Here is a 19,160-nt window from a genome sequence, read left to right on the forward strand (position 1 = left end):
TTTCAAGAGTAATGTGGTTGATATGAAAATAGTAAATTTATTAAATTCACGCCAAATTAAATCTGCTTCAAAATTTGTTTGAACACGGTAACTATTCTTATTATTTTACATCGCGGGGACTTCTTTGAAGCTAAAATACTTTTTAGCAGACAAATACTATTGTATATATTCGAGAGTGTGTATTCATGTATATAAAAATGCAAATATAAATATATGAAAATATTGAAACTCTAAAAAAAACATACAAGATAAAAAATCTGCCTTCCTTTAGGTTCGTTTCATTTGACTACCTTTTCTTCGATAGCGCAAAAAAGCTGATAATTTTTTTTGTTAACACGTGCACACTTGGAAAAATCTCTAATTTCATTGTGGACTTATTGGGCTGTAGCGCAAAATACAGTCAAATTAAACGGAACCTTCATAAATACAGCTGACATCACAGGTTAGTAAAAGGCTATTGTTGGTTTCACACAAGTAAACTAAGACTAGCCTTGATTCTTGCTTCCACCATTCCAGTTAGATATGACTCACCAATTGAAAGGTATATGCTAAACGTCAACCCCTTTAAACTACGAAGCATACAATTTTTTTGAGAGAGAATAGAAAAATATGTGAGTTCTTGTGATATCAGGAATTGATGATACTGAAACAAAACATATTATAAACTGTTTGCCTGTGGACGAATTCACTGTATTTCATATTTAATTTATGTCAATATCTTCAGTAGACATTACATTTTAATATTTATTGGGACGGGTAAAGTGAGGCTAAATAAAGCTTGACGTTTAGCGTGCACCTTCTGATCTGTGAGTGGTCCTGCTTCATGGGACAAAAAGTAATTCCTTATATAAAGCAAAATAACATGTAACTATACTTTTGTAAGTATTAAAGCATGAGTTTCCTCTATATCTGCATCATAGTCTATTTCCGAATCGTCACTCAAATCTTCACGTATATCCACAGCAGCCATGGTCCGCAGCTCGACAGCTGAAATAATGAAGAGGAAATAGGTAAAATTTAATATTTTGTTAACAATCTGGTGTCAAATGAACAGGAGATGAACGAACAGGTAAATTAAACAAAAACTCTTTTATAAACTGCTGTGTCTTCTGTATTACAATAAGTGTTTTGCGAAACCCAGTTGACATGTAAAAATAAAGAAACTGACCATCTTCTAACATGTCACGCAACGTTTCGCGTGTCTGTCGATCTTTTGTTTCCGGTAACATGAAACACAAAGCGGTTGCTACCATACCACACAAGCTCATTAAGATAAAGGGTGCAGATGGATGAAACTGGTCTAAGATTTTGATGAAAGGAGAAGTTGCAGCTCCCAATCTGCTTGTCACAATGTTTATACCCATACCTTGTGTTCTACGGTAGGAAGCAGAAATTGCTAGTAGAAAATACAGGAGAAAGTATGAAATCTTTTTTAAATAAATTTTTGTCCGCCAAACTGTATCAAGGAAAGAAATTACAATCCTACCTTTTTTTTCCAAGTGCTATCTTAAATATGGTAAAAATAAAAAAAATGCCAAATGATTTCAAGAACGAAGTACAGAAAATTCAAGGTAAGATTTTGCATTTAAAATTTTGGATAAACACCAAACCAATCAACCAATTCAGAAAAAGACGAAATAAGCAAGAAGACAGAGTAACTTTGGAAAAACAATAAAACCAGGAGTTCTTTACGCAGGTCTCTAAGGAAGCTTGAAATAAGACTTAAATTTCAATGCTTCACAGATATGCGCCGTTTTCATTTTCGCTATTTTTAATAGGAATGATTTTTCGCGGTATAACTTATTTTGAAAATACAACAATGTCAATATAAATCACCTCAACACAGTTGGATAGATTTCAGATGACCACATGTACATGACAGTAAATACATTGCTGATCATGAAGAAACCAGTCATCCCAAACACCAATCTATACACTATAAGAAAGAGTGTTATCATTAGTGCAATGCAGACTGTAGTATTTTCATGTCAATAACTTCTAAGAGAGAACATTTGAGATGTTTAAGATTTTGCAGAATACAGCAAAGAGGCTCACAAGTGACGTTAGCAAGAACTAAAATTATTTGCGGGAATAAATTTTGCGGATATGAACAAAATTTACTGATACAATTTTTTCTAAGAAATTTTCTGACTTAATTTTACAAATAAAATGCTTTGAATAAAATACCTGCAAGTTTTTCTGTTTTTGGAATACAAGCCACGATAAAGCAACCAACGACAGTTCCTACACAGAACCAGATACAAGTCTTTTTACGACCAACTCTAAGAATTAAATTGTATGCTGGTCTGATGGTGCAAAGAAAACGCAAAAGAAGCTTAAGAACAGACAACACAACCTACTTCTGTAACAAAAACCAGACAACAAGGTGTCCAAAGATTTGCACCATAAGAGAAAGTATATAGTTTTATACATATCACCACTAAGATTTGCGAATGACCACGTCAGAGCGTATGTGCTCATGCCACACTGGAACCTGGAGATAATGTAAACTACAGTGGTATGTGGTCACACAATAGAACAAACTAACGTGAAGGGTGAGACAGAAATTTAACAGAGAAAGAGAAAGGAAGGTAAACTGAAATTTTTTTTATTTTTTTTTGTCGCATGTTACACGTATAGGAAATGTTATAAATCTTATTTTTTAATCTGTTTGGTAAAGTCATTACGTTGCACGTTGCAGTCAAATAATTTGAGAGCAGCTAGAGCAAAAGGACGTCTTTTTCTGTATTGAAATATGGGGTAATTTTAATTTTCCAAAGCGGAGCCAACAATCTGTTTAAAAATAGAATAGACGGGTTCATGACGTCGGAAAAACCTAAAATTTAAAAATTATCAATTTTCTAATTTCCAAGCTTTATTTTTTCTTTCAAATCTTTCCACATTTCGCCCACTTTATTTCACTACAATCCTCACTACACTTATAATAGAGACAAACAGTATTGCGATCAATATCTAACCATATAAACCCTTGTGCCAACATCGATTTAGCTAGTTTCCATCTTTTAAACAGGTCAATATATGAAGCTTTTCTACCATGCTTTTCTTCCGACTCAGCAGGTTCTAAAGAGACAGAAGGTAATATTTTTTTGTTGTATTTTGCAGCTTTACGTAAAATGGCTTCAGCTTCTTTTGTTCGTCCTTTTAAGTTCAGCCAGCGAACGGATTCGGGAACACAACTAAACAAATAATACAAGCTAAGCTTTACAACAGATTGCGAGGAAAACTTTAAATAAAGTACACAATATGTCGGGTATGTAGTGACGCAGTAGTCAGTACATAAGACTTGTTTTTGAAAGAATTTAGAGGGGCATGTTTAGATTAGTTGTCGCATAATTACAAGATTGCAAGCAGGTTACAGCATTACAGTATATAGTATTATTCATTTATCTACCATTTGACATGAACATTATTCTGACGTCGTCATATTTCTGCCAACGTCATCAATTTTAGACTATGGACAAATATTGTTCCGCAATTTGTTTTTGTATTTCAATTAAGGGAAAGTTAGAAAGTTATCCAGACAACGTTAGGTAAACTTAATTAAAAGGTGCAGCTAAAAACCTGGAAAGGGGTGGGGGGGTGGGGGGATTAGGATAAATAAGGTTATAAAGGACGCTGCAAATTTCTCATTTTGATGTAAGAACGGTGTTTGTCAAGGTATGTGTTGAAAGAAAACATTAAAAATATAGAGAAAAAAACAGAGAAAAAAATATTCATAAATCAAACTCACAAAACTGCCACCATTCCAATAAGGTACGGTACTGAACATGCCATGGTCAACGTCTTCCATTCATTAATAAATTTAGCTTTTATAGTCAATACTATTCCCGCTGCTACTGAACAAAAATGAGACATCGTCGTTGCCATAACTCTACGATTAGGACCAACAATTTCTACCACCATGACATAAGTATTTAATGCTGGCGCAGCGAAAAATAAACCAATGAAAAAGCGTACAGCGATAAGCTGCCATATTTGATTGACGAACGCACTAACAAATAGTAAAACCGTTGTGACAAAAAATCCTATGAACATTGTCCATTTGCGTCCGTAATTATCGGATAAATAACCACTGATAACAATACCAATAGCCCATCCAATAAATACAATAGAACCAGCCAATGCATTCAGTGAACTTCGATTGCAAACCAAATCAAACTAAAGAAATGATAACATTTTTTTTGTTGAGACTTGGGGTAGCTAATTTTTGGTTTCCGTCGATTAACCCTATTCGGTCAGGGGTTTTCCGAACATACTATGACCGGGGGGGGGTCCGCCCCCCCCCCGCCCCGTCCGCCCCTCCCCCCTAAATAACTTTTTATAGGGTTGTTCAAACTTGGCACGCTTTCTGAAAGCTATATAAAAGTTATTTAACATATTTTCCGGTTTTTACGTGGATTGCATAAAAAATTGCCCGAAATCCGTTTTTCCCGATTTTCGGGTAAAATCCGACAAAATCGGAAAATCGGATTAATTGAAACTCAGTAAGTTTCATAGCCATATAACATAGCAATAAGGAGTTATTAAAAAAACCGTCAGGGGGGGGGGGGGGGGCGAAATCTGCCCCCTCGGCCGGAATAGGGTTGAACTGCTTCCATTCGGTGCCTGATAAAAAATTATACCATTTTTGAAAACTACATGTTTCATGATTTTCAGCGCTGAAAACCGTATATCAAAAATCGCACAGAAAGTGAGTTCACTTGAATGTGTTTACTACATTTCAATTGTTGTTTGTACAACATGCAACAAATTTTTCCGACGCTTTCGAATTGAAATTTCCTGTTGTAGAGGCGACAAATATATTTAGCAGATGGCGATACTCTGTGGCAGTATAAATTTGCAAAATCAGAAAAAGAAATAAGACGTCTTATTCAGATAATTTTCACAGGATTGATTCTAGAAACTGGACCAACTTCAGTTGCTTGATAATAATATTTCTTTACGCACAATTTATTTATGTGGTGTTGTTGGATCACTAACAAGTTAAAGGACACATTAGTGAGAGTTTTTTCCCCATTTTATTTCTTTCTATGAAAAAATTAGTTGTAGATATTTTGCTAAAATACATGAAAACAAAAAATTTGTATGTCAATATAAAATATATAGGAGATTTGCGGAATTAAAGCCCACGTTGTAGATGGAATAAATATGGGTGGGAGAAAGAAGGTCAAGATGACACGAACAAAAATTTCAATTCACTTACCTCAGTTACCAAGGTGGTTTTATGGTAATGAAATGTCCACTCAGATCTATCCAAGTCACACCTACTGCCATCATCATGTGGAAATATCACTGATGAATTGCTACAAGTTTTATTAAAGTCTACACTATGAGTAATATTGTTATTGTTGTATAAACATCTCCATGGTGGGTCGTAACCAATGTAATAAAACAACAGTATAGGAAACACCAACGGAAAGAGTACTAAGAATAAACCTGATTGTACAAAAATTTGAAAGCAACCACACTCTCCTCCTTTTATAAGAAATTCATCGATATCAATACGCTCAACCAACTCTTTGTTATCGCCCTTTTTCTTTTTTAACTGGGGATCAACATCAGAGCTGCTTTCATCGTAAGAGAATGTTGCATCAAACATGCTTTCTGAAGAATGTGTGCTAGCTAACGTGTTCTGTTCTGTTTTTTACCCTAAACATTAGTGTTCTTAAAAAGAAAGAAAAAATAATAATGACGCAGGATGAAAAAATAATCTTTTAAATTTGATAATAAGTTCTTAAATGTTCCACAGCAATGTTCTTTTTATTAGTTATTAAGAGTTACAATTATCTTATCAGAAACCGACGCTTCACGTTCCCACAAAAGAACCAATTTAAAAACAGAAAAAATTGGAGTTGGTTATATTTCAAAGAACAGAAATCTGTTGTATAAACAAAGATCTCTGTATTTTATGGCTGTACAACCAGTTTCCATTAAAGCAAAGGTAGCCGCAGCTTTCATCCGCTGCAAATGAAAATCAACAGGTAACTTCTAAAGCCAAAATACAGTCACTAAAACGATGCATTGAACATTGTAACTGCGTTAATATTTGACAACAACGTTTTTCCAGCGTTTTAGCCCCTAAAGATAAGATTGATGTTTCCGATAGATATTGTTAGATTGCCAATAACCATGGAGTTACAATTTCCATATCACTTAGAGATTATAAATATAAATAATACAATGACCAATTTTTTTCTAAATGCAAAAATTCTAGAAGCAAACTTCTAGCAAATGAACGAAAATTGTACATCATATATCGAGTAAAAGCAATGTAAAATGTTAGCTATATACAGAGTTGAGTTATATTATTGTTTAAATAAACTGTTGCAGAAGAAATAACAAACAAGAATTAGTAAAAAAAAATAAAAAATACTACAAAGAAATAAAATTTATCACCACAACAAAAAAATTTAAGAAAAAAAAAAATTAAAAAAAATATTAACATGACCACACACATAAATATAATGAAGCTAAATTCCACTCAAGACATTTGAAACATTTTTTTGCACAAATTATCACAAATAGATATTCCCATAAATAACACTTATATTAATAAATTAAAATTGATGGTGAATAACATACCTTGGTTACAATTTTCCTGACTTTCTGGTTGCAACTCTGCAAGCTTTAATCACAGAATATATATCCGTAGAAATTGTTTTCAGTATCTCAAGAAAATATACAAAGATTTAAGAAAGGTCACGCTCTCTTTGCTTTAGAAATTCTAACTGTTACAGAGGACAGCCACGACGGGAGAAGTAGTTTACTGCGAGTGAAGAACTGTTAATGAATACATTATAACAAAAAACACAAATGAACACGCAAACATTCAAAACAAACAAAAGATTAAAAATAAAACCAACGATATTAAAAAAAATTCAAATATATATACAACAAATAAATGCATAATAAAACTATATAAATAAAATTTAAATTGCAAAATACTAACCTAAAATTTGGAACGTTTATTCCTTTTTTATTTTCTTGTAAATGCACATTTTAACATTGATAAGAATTACAAATAGGTTTAAAAAGGTTAAAACTATGTATTTTAATCCTTGAAGCATGATTTCTTCTGTTGGTAGTTTTAATGTTATATTAACATACTAAAATTAATAATAAAATAGTCTAAACTATATGGACATTTGATACTCATGTGGCAGGTAGCATTTGAATCTCAGGTATTAACAACGGATCTGTTTCTTCCACTTCATCTTCTTGTTCATCTGGATTGTCATTTGGGATTGGTGAGCGCTCATCACGAAATTCCACATCTTCATTAAGTGAATAAATAGCACGCATCTCAATGCCTACAGAAAAAATGAAAATAACCAGTTTTAGAGGTAAACAATTGGTAGGGAGCAGTTAATTCAAGTTCGAAATAGCTAGACACCTCTTTTGGCCATTTAATGCAAAAAGAACAAAATAATTATTCCAACAAGCTTCAGCTGAACTAAAAACATTTACCATCGCTTATCATGTCATCTAAGGTTTCTCGTGTTGGTTTTCCTAGAGTTTCTGGTAGTGTCAATGCCAGTAGGGTGGCAGTCACAGCACAGACAACCATCAATGCAAATGGTGCAGCAACATGAAACTGGTCTAAGATTTTGATGAATGGAGAAGTTGCAGCACCTATTCTGCTGGTCACAATGTTTATACCCATACCTTGTGTTCTGCAAGTAAACAAAAATGTAAACTTAATAGGACAAAGGTTTTATCTTAGCAGTAGTATTACTAATAATTTTCTTACCTAAGTACAGTTGGATATATTTCTGAAGACCACATGTATACGACTACAAAGACATTACTTATCATAAACTTTCCTATTAACCCAAGAGCTACACGAAGTGCTGAAACAAAAATAAGAAATTAACTAAAGTAATACTCTTAACTTTTTACCACACCGATAAAAAGTAGTTGTGTTCAGTTACCTTTCAACTTTTCAACTTTCGGAACACATGCAACACCAAAACAAGCCAGCGCTGTACCAGAACACATTAATATACACGTCTTTTTTCGACCAATCCTAAAAAAGAAAAAAAAGTGAAAAACTTATCCTAACGCTTTTTGTGTTGTAATGTAATAATTTTGAAACATATGGTTTCTGTTTAAAATTGTCTTTCCAGAAAAACACTGCATCAGTCTATCCTAATCAAAAGAGAAAAGATTTCCAATTGCAATACGATACATACAACACAACAAAATCCTCTAATTTGCCTTGACTGTTGCTCAAAATTAGAAAGTCTATATTAAAAAAAGCCATATTCCGCCTGTCTGTATGTCCGCGAAAGCCGCGTCCTGTTACGGAAACACGAAATGCGATACATAAAGGATGGGCAACCCATGGATTTTTCCACCGGTTAACGACTAGTCTATATCATAATACCCATATACGTTTGTCTGTCACGCAAGATTGTACCGCAAGTTGCGAGACGCACGCGATGGGGTATTAAAACGACGGGCGAACCAGTGGATATTTTACGGGCCACTGACTAGTTTTCCTAATTTCTCCTAGATGTCTTTGATTAGAAATTAAACATTATCTTCTCCAAATCTATATATATTCTGAATAAATAAACATTTGTAACTTCTAGGATGAAAGAAACAACATCAAAATATATGCATAAAACATGTCTGAAGCAGACCTTGTTTCAATTTGATCATATTTATCGTAACCCATTTTCTGTTAAAAGGATACTGTACATATATATCTGATGACACCAAATAGGTGCTCACAACAAGTGACAAAATAAAGTAACTTACTTCTGCATTAACAACCAGACGAGAAATACTCCAGGTAACTCAACAAGAAAAGAAAGGATGAAGTTGGAATACATATCGCCACCAAGATCTGCAAATGCCCAGTTGAGTCCATAGTATGTCATGCCACTCTGAAACCTAAACAAGACGGGTTCAAGTCATTTAGTAAAGCATATTAAAGAAACTAAAATTAGGATAATAAAGGTTTACCATATAAATGCTTGTGCTAACATTGATTTTGCTAATTTCCATCTTTTAAGCAGGTCAATATATGAAGCTTTTTTACCGTGTTTCTTGTCTAATTCTGCAGGTTTTAAAGAGACATAAGGTAATATTTTTTTGTTGTATTTTGCAGCCTTACGTAAAATGGCTTCAGCTTCTTTTGTTCGTCCTTTTAAGTTCAACCAGCGAACGGATTCCGGGACACATCTAAATATTATGCAGCATTTTTTTAATACATCATATTGTGAAAAGATGTATAAAGATGCCAACAAAATGATTTAGAAATGGGAAAACAAAAAGTTAAACGCGGTTAAATAAACAGATTAGCAGTGCAAATCTTAGAATATTTTTTCGTGGCTGTTATTTCTCCTATATAAACCCATATTTCGTCACAGCTTAAATTAGTTCGTAAAAAGTATACTGCGGGTCCCTACAAAGTATACAAATTGCCTGCAACTCCCTCATGTTTATCAGGATTCATGGTAATCCTAGGTTTATAAAAAAAAGAGATCAGGGGCTTAATCACAATCTCATGCATATCAGGAGCCTCATGGCAATGTCTGCTTCAGCAGAATCCCATAAAAATCTGATCAGGAATTCCAGGATGGTAGTGCTGATTTTCAGCAATGCATTAACAATCCCATTTTTAAGGAAAAAAACGAAACTATATATTCAGGACAATGTTGTGTTTGTAAGAAGGCTCTAACCTTAATAAACAGTGGACAGTAATGTGTAACAACGTATTGTGATGGTACCTTGCTACATTATAAAAAAGTTGAAATAGCAATAAAGAAGATAGTGAAAAAAGAACAAATCATCTTCTTGACTTTGTCTGTGTACTAATAAATAATAAAAAATAAATAAATATTAAACCAACGTAAGTATGAAATACTTACAAAGCTGTCACAACCCCAAGTAAGTATGGTGCCGAACACAATATTACAAATATTCTCCAGCTGTCTATATATTTTGCCTTAAGAGTCATTGCTAATGCACCAATTGGCCACATGAAGTTAATAACAGTGGTTGCCATGACACGCTTGTTTGGACCAATCAACTCCATAACCATGATGTAACTATTCAACGCAGGAGCCGAATAGAAGATACCCATTAAAAAACGTATAACAAGAAGTTGCCACATTTCATTTACAACTGCATGTAATAGCAGAAGTAGTAGGGCCATGAATAAACAGGGATACAAAATTCTTTTACGTCCATATCGATCAGATAAAAATCCACTAATAATAATACCAATTCCCCAACCAACAAATACAATTGATCCAGTTAACGCATCTAACCAATTTTTATTGCAAACCAAGTCAAACTAAAACAACAATTAAAATAAAGACATAGAGATTATGAAAAGAATTAAGGAAAAGATCCAAGAAAATCCACGTTAGGGATTGTGTGTAAGTGTACACACAGATTCCAGGGGATAAAATTCAGGAAGAAAAAGAGAGAAGAGTTCAAACACCTACTAGCTGGCAGAAAAAAGTAATTTTATTTACCGCAATAATCAACATGTTAGTAGATGATTTAAATGATTTAAAAACTGGCAATTTAAAATTAAAACTGCAAGCTACGATAACCTTAACAAAATTTAGAATTTTATATACCACCCCTACTTCAGAAGCAACAAATCTTACTTTACTTACCTCAGTTACCAAGGTGCTTTTATGGTAATCAAAATTCCATTCAGATCTATCTAAGTCACACCTGCTGCTATCATCATGTGGAAATATCATTGATGAATTGCTACAAGTTTTATTAAAGTCTACACTACGAGTAATATTGTTATTGTTGTATAAACATCTCCATGGTGGGTCGTAACCAATGTAATAAAAAATCATAATAGGATATACCATGGGTAACATGGCAAACATTATACATCCTTGAACCAAAACTTGATAACGACCACACTCACCGCCATGTTTAAGAAATTCATCAATATCAATCTGTTTCTTCTCAACTTCTTCATCTACTTCGTCAGCAGTTACAAATCCATCATCTGATAGTACACTTAGCTCGTCCTCCAGTTCACTTTCATGTATTAAAAAACTTTTATCGTCTTCCATACTGGTTATTGATTATTATGTGCAAAAAACGTTTCTAAAAAATAGAAAAGCTCTCACAATAGTGCAAGCCTGGAAAATGCTTAAAGTTTTGTTAAAATGTCAGAAGAATAGAAAAATTAATTAGTTCAAAAATAGTACAAAATTACTAAATACAAGAAATTTTATTCTTTTCTCATAGTTAGATACTGTAGAAGACTTAAGAAATATTTAATGCCAAAATAGAGAAATCAGTTATTTGTCAGTTACAAGTTATTGTTTAAAAAAAGATTTATAAATAACAAATATCTTTTAATACTCAAGCTGAAAAAGTAAAAAAAAAGTAATTTAAAATAGTTATTCAGCAAAATTAGAACATGTTTGTGATAGATTTTATAAATTTGAAAGAGACATAACAACGGTAGAAGTATAAACGAAGAGTTTTATGAACCAATCATAAACCAAGAAGTGTATGAAATACATTGGGATAGTACAAATAGTAAAAAAAGTAAAAAGTTTCAGTTCTACTTGCTATGACTTGTAAATAAATATAATCTGTAATAAATGCTCTCGTGTTTTAAAGACGAACACAAAGAAGACATGTGGTGATAATAAAATTAATTTAGTTCACAACATTTGTTTTTGTTATAACATCAGAATGTATTGAACAGATCACAGATATAAAAAAAAAATTTCCTGTTTATATGCAAAGCTAGTTTTATGCATCAATAATTCATTGAGAAACAGGTCTGTTTTCCAAAGATGTAACAAACGTAACAGCTACCCTAATAAAAAATGGATTATGGTTAATTGCATTTGTTTTATAAACATTGCTGATACATGAGATTGTGTTCATGTCCATACGTTGCTTCCTAAAATTAAAATTCACATTATATATGTCTTTGTTGAGCTGCAAACATATTTTGAATTGGAACAGGAAATGATTTTTATAACAAACAAAATTGATAGTAATAACATTGCTTCACTTTACACATCACTTACAAATTAAAAACAATAGTTGAACAATTTTTTAACTCATGTTTCAATTAGCAAGAGAAGTAATTATGTAAACAACAAGTATCACAAGTATCACCATGGTTACACTCCCAGATAAGAAATCTGATGTCTTCAACAAGTCCTTCAATATCTTTTTTGCAAAAAGATCAGCAAAACAGCTACTTTCAAAATAATGTATCATTCCTGTCTTCTGAAAAATATATGCTAGCTGAAATTACTGTGAAGATTTCTGGCACTGTACACTAAGTTCCTTTTAGCACGATACCAAACCATACCAAACTTTTGGTTTTGCAGATTTTATTAGTATTTTAAAAGGAGTGTGATTCATCAAATCACTGTTAGTATGTAATAACATAGTAACACAGTGACATATTGTTATTATTGTTTATTGTAACTAGTTATAATAAATAAATGTTTAATTGATAACTAAAAAAAAATATTCATTAAAAATTAGTATAAAGAATAAGCATAATTTATAAGGTCAAAAATATCTGTAATATCTGAAAGAAAAAAAAAATATAAACTTTATTCTCGTTATCATTATTTTCAAAGACAAAAAGAATTAACATGAAAAAATTTATTAACATGAAATAAAAAGTAAAAACACTTCATTATAATATTTCACGAACTCTCACAACCTTGAGGATATAATCATTGAAATTCTAAAACAGTTTAAAATATTTGAACAAAAATTTAAATATGAAAGCTAACCGTCAGAATTTTTTTCCTGTTCTGCAACAAAATCAAAATGTCTATCAAATATTATTATATTTCGTTCAGTTTAAAAAAATGTTTTGTGAGTATGTGAGAGGTTAAAATGTTTAATAAATTTAAGACATTCTGTATTTTTTTTAAAAAATAGGCTTATTCCAGAATTTTCCAGGACTGTGCTGTACACAATAAATAAGAACTAACTATACCACTGCAAAATATCTTGTGAATGTGATCTATCTATAATACCATGCACAACAATGTTAATAACAAAACACATCCACTGTGTTAACTGTAAATATTAGTTTGCATACCAAAACTTAATTATGTTATACATCATTATATGATTTTGTATAAAATATATATCATCAGAAAAATTTAACAAAAAAAGCCCCAAATAATTCTTGTGACAATTTGTAATTCTCGTCAGTGTAAATTAAAAATAAGTAAAAAAATAAAAATAAAAAGCTTAACACTATTGGTACTGGTGTCCCAATGACTGTCATTATATTCCCCGTATCTCGAACATCTATAAATGACATCTTCTAAACATATACCATGTTTAATGACATAAACATAATTATTTTCACCGTAATCGTAAAATAACTTTTCAGGAAAGTTATTATAATTAATTTGGTTCATATGAAATCAATTAGTTTCTACTTAGTGAATAAACCTACCAAGAATCAACCCCAACCCTACGGTAAGAACATTGATGCTCAAGAAATTTAAATTTACTGTAAAAATTATGAAAATGGCCTATTTCAGGCATCTTTGACGTCATTTCTGATCCTCATGATGTCATTAAATTATTTTTTTGCCTGTGTGAATCTGTTTGTATTAGACTTTCTACAAGTATACCAATTTTTATCACGCAAGCATAAGTAGTTCTGGGTTTATGGCCTGCTAACACTTTATCCCTGGTGCTGCAGAGACCAAAAAAAGCCTGGTGTTAATAGGGTTTATAGCTAATAAAAATACTAAATTAATACGAATATAAAAATAAATACCAATACAATACTAAAATAAATAATAAAAACTTCTAAATTTTAGTGAATACTAATTCTAACGAATCCTCATGTAGCAGGTAGCATTTGAATCTGAGGTACTAGCAACGGATCTGTTTCTTCCACTTCATCTTCTTGTTCCTCTGGATTGTCATTTGAGATTGGTGAACGCTCATCACGAAATTCTACTTCTTCATTAAGTGAATATAAAGCACGCATTTTCATGCCTGTAATAAAATAGACAAAAACATGATTTTTCTTCTTTTGGGCTAATTAGTATCAGTATCGAACCTTTATATAGGTACAAACAATTTGATTTATCTGTAAAACTTGACCTTCACTAAATGTAAAATGACTATTTTTTTAGATGGCCGTCACTATGTGATTTAATAATTCATCAGGAGTAATTTTTTGCATTTTTTGTGCTATATTCTATGAGACAATCTACAAAGATGACTGATAGATATTTACTGCACGAATGTTACGATTTCTTGAATTTTTTATGGTTTTATAGTATCTCCTTTATTGCAGCGTTGTTAGATTTGAATTAACTGATGGCCTAGATTAGAAAATTAACTTATATTAACCCACATGAATCTATAGTGAGAAATAAGATTTACCAACACAGCTAGCTTAAAAATGCTGGTATTACAATGAAACATAACTTACTATCGCCAATCATATCATCTAAGGTTTCGCGTGTTGGTTTTCCTAGAGTTTCTGGTAGTGTCAATGCCAGTAAGGTGGCAATCACAGCACAGACAACCATCAATGCAAATGGTGCAGCAACATGAAACTGGTCTAAGACTTTAATGAACGGAGAAGTTGCAGCACCTATTCTGCTGGTCACAATGTTTATACCCATACCTTGTGTTCTATAAGAAATTAAAAAAAAAACTAAACTTAAATGTTGCAAAATCACACAAAAAAGCATTAAAAATAATTTTCTTACCTAAGCACAGTTGGATATATTTCTGAAGACCACATGTACAGGATAGCGAAGACATTATGAATCATAAACTTTCCTGTTAAACCAAAAATTAAACGAATAGCTGAAAAACAAAACAAAAAAGATTTAGCCACTAAAATTAAACAAATTGGGTTTTCCTTAAAATTAATGACACAGACAAAAAAGAAATAGATTTTTACTACCTTTTAATTTTTCAACTTTCGGAACACATGCAACACCAAAGCAAGCTAGCGCTGTACCAGAACACATTAATATACACGTCTTTTTTCGGCCAATTCTATTAAAAAAACATAGTGTAGATTATTCAATTAAATTAACGAGTCATGAAATTAACGCAGTTTTTCAAAATTCGTGTTAATTTAATGATTGTTAATTAAATGCAGTCTTAATTTAAAGACTGTTAATTTCATTACTCGTTAATTAAAATACTGGTAATTTGGTGACTTTTTTATAATGTGTTAAAGCCTAAAAAACATCAAAATACAATTTTTTTTTACAAATTTTCTACTATTTCCTCCTCATCGGACGATAGCTCAACGGTGTTCTGTTTTCCAGTGATCGTTTTTAAAATAGCTTTTGTATAATCTTCATACTCTGATCCAAGTGAAAAACTAACTGAAAGCACTGTTTCTTTAAATTTTAAAATTTCTAGCATTGTCCTTCCAAACAACAAAAACTTTTATTTTGATTTCCAAACTGCCTTGTAATAGAGGCCGCTTCACTACAGTGGATTCGACTGTTCCTGTAATTTTTGCTTCGTGTGATAATGCGTATTCTCAAATTCGCGTTAATTAAATGCATTTTTGAAAACAACCTTGCTCAACCGCGTTAAGTAAATGCCTTTTTCAAAATAATTTCATTGAACCGCATTAATTTCATGATCGTTAATTTAATTCGCGTTTCTTGACTCGTTAATTTCATGGAATAAGGTACTAGTAAGAGAAATATTAATTAAAATACCAACATAACAAATTTAAAGTTAATTCTGCATAACAATTGCTGAATTTGGATAAAGAAAATAATTAGAAAATAACTAAGATCGTACACATGCAACTTAGTTATCAAAGAAAAGAGTTTTGGTGCTGTTGAAGAGGCCTTAATGTGTAATACGTCAATTTCAAAGTATAAGAAGGTCACATCAGGTAACCTACAATAATGTTACATCAGGTAACTAATGTTGCAGCAACAAGATCAGCAGTTTCGTAATTTATCAGGTTAACCTTTTATTAAGACAGTTAGACCTTGTTTTTAAAAACCGAAAATATTACCCAAACATGTTTCTTTCTTTGATATTAAATTTTTTGAGACAGAACGTTCCTACAACTGATGACAATAAATTATTATCATAATACTATATTTTTATTTTGTTGTTTACCTATTCTGCAGATGCTTTTATTTTTAAACAAATCATATGAACTGGATATTTCTAAGAAGTGTGACCTATATTTGAAAGTTCTTTCGCCATAACGTTATAGCTTCAAACAGAAACATAGGATGTGACTGATTTGGTAAATATTTCGCAAAAAAATTTACGTTTTGTCTATTTTCCTCTGTCTAACTTGTGCGAAGGCATCGAAACACATTTTATTCGCCTTGATAAGTGAAATGCTAAAAACCAAACTCAGCCTTCACACTGGACAAAATGAAAGGCATATTTTTTTCAAATTAGAAATTCATTTTAAAAGAATGCAGCAAAGCTACTAGCGTAATCCTGAAATGATAAATGATCTTTTTTAAATATGGATGCCCATGAAAAATATGATAACTTATCAGTTATTTTCCCAGAAATATAGTGGGCATGCAATGACAGTAATTTTAATTATATTTAATATGCATAATATATGTTACGTAAAGAAGGTAAAATTTTTTGTTAAGTTATAAAAAACGTTAACAAATCTCTTTTACACAGGTTAAACATAAACAATTATCTACAGCAAGTCCACCCATTCAAACAAAATCTAACAACAGTTATAAGATTCAAATTTTCTTAACATTTGCAAATGAATAAATGAATATCAGTAACTTACTTCTGCATTAACAACCAGATAAGAAATACTCCAGGCAACTCAACGAGAAAAGACAGAATAAAGTTGGAATACATATCGCCACCAAGATCTGCAAATGCCCAACTTAGACCATAGTATGTCATACCACATTGAAACCTACACCAAGTTGTTAAATGTTTTGACTCTAAGTGAGGAGGAATTGCGTAGAAAAATTAGACAAAAATGCATTACCATATAAAGGATTGTGCTAACACTGATTTTGCTAATTTCCATCTTTTAAACAGGTCAATATATGAAGCTTTTCTACCATGTTTTTCTTCTGACTCAGCAGGTTTTAAAGAAACAGCAGGTAAGATTTTTTTGTTGTATTTTGCAGCTTTACGTAAAATGGCTTCAGCTTCTTTTGTTCGTCCTTTTAAGTTCAACCAGCGAACAGATTCGGGAACACAACTACAAACACATTAAGTAGTTAGCTTTTTAACAATGATAAAACAACAACAAAAAAATCAGAGAAATAAAAAATAAATAAACAAAACATTGAGATAGTAGTACTTTAAAGAAAGTAAGTTTGCAAGAGAAACATTTAAAAGAAGTGAAATTTGTAAAAAAGGAAATTAGTTTCATATTTGACATGAATAAACCTGTGAAAAAACGTTTTGAAAATGTTGCCTGTAGCATTGCAACTCTAAATCCCTACTTTAACAATAGGCAAAAACGTAACTTTCTTCTGGGAATAAACTTTAGTAAAAGTATTACAAATATTTATTTGTAGAATGTAACCAAAAATTAAACAATAAGAAAAGAATAGGTTTGTCACAGAACTTCCCTTTCATGATTTATAGATGCACCTAAAAATTTAAACTTACAAAATAGTGAAAATTCCAATTAAATATGGTATTGAACATAGAACTACAAGCAACCTCCAACTGTCTATATAATTTGCCTTCAAAGTCATTACTAATGCACCTACTTGCCACAAGGAGGCATTAATGGTGGCCGCCATGACACGCTTGTTTGGACCAATCAACTCCACCACCAAGACATAACCATTTAATGCAGGAGCCGAATAAAAGATACCCATTAAAAATCGAATAACAAGAAGTTGCCATATTGCTTTTACAACTGCATGTAATAACAGAAGTAGTAGGGCCATGAATAAACATGGGTACAATATCCTTTTACGTCCATAATGATCAGATAAAAATCCACTTATAATAATACCAATTCCCCAACCAACAAATACAATTGAGCCAGTTAATGCATCCAACCAATTTTTATCGCAAACTAAGTCAAACTAAAACAACAATTAAAATAATAAATTTTAGAGCCAGAGAAAAATATAAAAAAAAGCGAATAAACAAACATTTTTGTCTTATTATGCGTAAATCTGTTCTCTAGGTTACTGTCTACTTGTTTTACTACAGTAACTAATACACAGCAGAAATATAGTGTTACTTTACGTACCTCAGTTACCAAAGTGGTTTTATGGTAATCAAATGTCCATTCAGATCTATCCAAGTTACACCTACTGCCATCATCATGTGGAAATACCATTGATGAATCGCTACAAGTTTTATTAAAGTCTACACTACGAGTAATATTGTTATTGTTGTATAAACATCTCCATGGTGGGTCGTAACCAATGTAATAAAAAATCATAATAGGATATACCATGGGTAACATGGCAAACATTATAAATCCTTGAACCATAACTTGATAACGACCACACTCACCGCCATGTTTAAGAAATTCATCAATATCAATCTGTTTCTTCTCAACCCCTACATTTACTTCGTCAGCAGTTACAAATCCATCTGATAGTACACTTAGCTCATCCTCTAGTTCACTTTCATGTATTAAAAATCTTTCATCATCTGCCATGTTTTATAGTACACAATCCTTTATAAGAAAAAGTTTTCAAAAATTTATAATGAAAATTACAATGTTCCGAAAGACTAAACACAAGGTCTCAACCCTTATTTTGAAATAAAACTGCAGGAGATTCAGAGTTTTGTATTCTGTCATTTCAGTTATTAATATAAATATTACAGGGGCGTTATAAAGTTATAATTCATGTACTTCTAATGTTTACAATTTAAAATTTTGTAAAAAGTAGGAGTTGGTGTGGTGATAATATTTTTAGTTAAAAAAAATAGCACACAGCTTTCTCTACTTGAATATTAATTTAAAGAGTAAGCTCTATAGAAGGACATCACGGTTTTGTGAAGAAAACATCTTGATAATTTCCATATAAAACATACAGCAATAAGAAGAGTCAAGAACTGTTTGTTAAAGGACCAACTAAGATATTTCGATCATGTCAACCAAGCATGCATTTGCAGGGAAACATGCATGAAAGTGATACCGTGCAGAGTACTCTGATCACTTTTAGTAC

General features: G+C 31.7%; 3 protein-coding genes across 4 annotated transcripts; all 3 read right to left on the reverse strand.

Annotated features, from left to right (window-relative positions):
• Positions 1 to 168: 168 nt before the first annotated feature.
• Positions 169 to 5,710, reverse strand: LOC130655061 (solute carrier family 22 member 15-like). Of its 2 annotated transcripts, XM_057457761.1 has the most exons (8): positions 5,225 to 5,708; positions 3,752 to 4,179; positions 2,979 to 3,197; positions 2,361 to 2,494; positions 2,188 to 2,244; positions 1,837 to 1,936; positions 1,169 to 1,374; positions 175 to 987 (listed from the first exon to the last, which is right to left on the reverse strand). In XM_057457761.1, exons 1-8 carry the CDS (start codon positions 5,618 to 5,620, stop codon positions 869 to 871), a joined length of 1,659 nt encoding a protein of 552 aa, XP_057313744.1. In that variant the 5' UTR covers positions 5,621 to 5,708; the 3' UTR covers positions 175 to 868. The 2 variants fall into 2 exon arrangements, with proteins under 2 accessions (XP_057313745.1, XP_057313744.1); XM_057457762.1 differs by lacking the exon at positions 1,169 to 1,374 and having other exon boundaries at positions 169 to 987; positions 5,225 to 5,710.
• A 567-nt stretch (positions 5,711 to 6,277) lies between these two features.
• LOC130655058 (solute carrier family 22 member 15-like) lies at positions 6,278 to 11,141 on the reverse strand. The gene is made up of 8 exons (XM_057457758.1): positions 10,659 to 11,141; positions 9,900 to 10,327; positions 8,992 to 9,210; positions 8,785 to 8,919; positions 7,953 to 8,047; positions 7,772 to 7,871; positions 7,489 to 7,694; positions 6,278 to 7,331 (listed from the first exon to the last, which is right to left on the reverse strand). The coding sequence occupies exons 1-8, from the start codon at positions 11,076 to 11,078 to the stop codon at positions 7,174 to 7,176; spliced, it is 1,761 nt and encodes a 586-aa protein (XP_057313741.1). The 5' UTR covers positions 11,079 to 11,141; the 3' UTR covers positions 6,278 to 7,173.
• A 931-nt stretch (positions 11,142 to 12,072) lies between these two features.
• On the reverse strand, positions 12,073 to 18,685 carry LOC130655059 (solute carrier family 22 member 15-like). The gene is made up of 8 exons (XM_057457759.1): positions 18,230 to 18,685; positions 17,632 to 18,059; positions 16,997 to 17,215; positions 16,787 to 16,921; positions 14,942 to 15,036; positions 14,742 to 14,841; positions 14,459 to 14,664; positions 12,073 to 14,016 (listed from the first exon to the last, which is right to left on the reverse strand). The coding sequence occupies exons 1-8, from the start codon at positions 18,644 to 18,646 to the stop codon at positions 13,859 to 13,861; spliced, it is 1,758 nt and encodes a 585-aa protein (XP_057313742.1). The 5' UTR covers positions 18,647 to 18,685; the 3' UTR covers positions 12,073 to 13,858.
• Positions 18,686 to 19,160: the final 475 nt, after the last annotated feature.

The sequence above is a fragment of the Hydractinia symbiolongicarpus genome, chromosome 8, assembly GCF_029227915.1.
Source record: "Hydractinia symbiolongicarpus strain clone_291-10 chromosome 8, HSymV2.1, whole genome shotgun sequence".
NCBI lineage: Eukaryota > Metazoa > Cnidaria > Hydrozoa > Anthoathecata > Hydractiniidae > Hydractinia > Hydractinia symbiolongicarpus.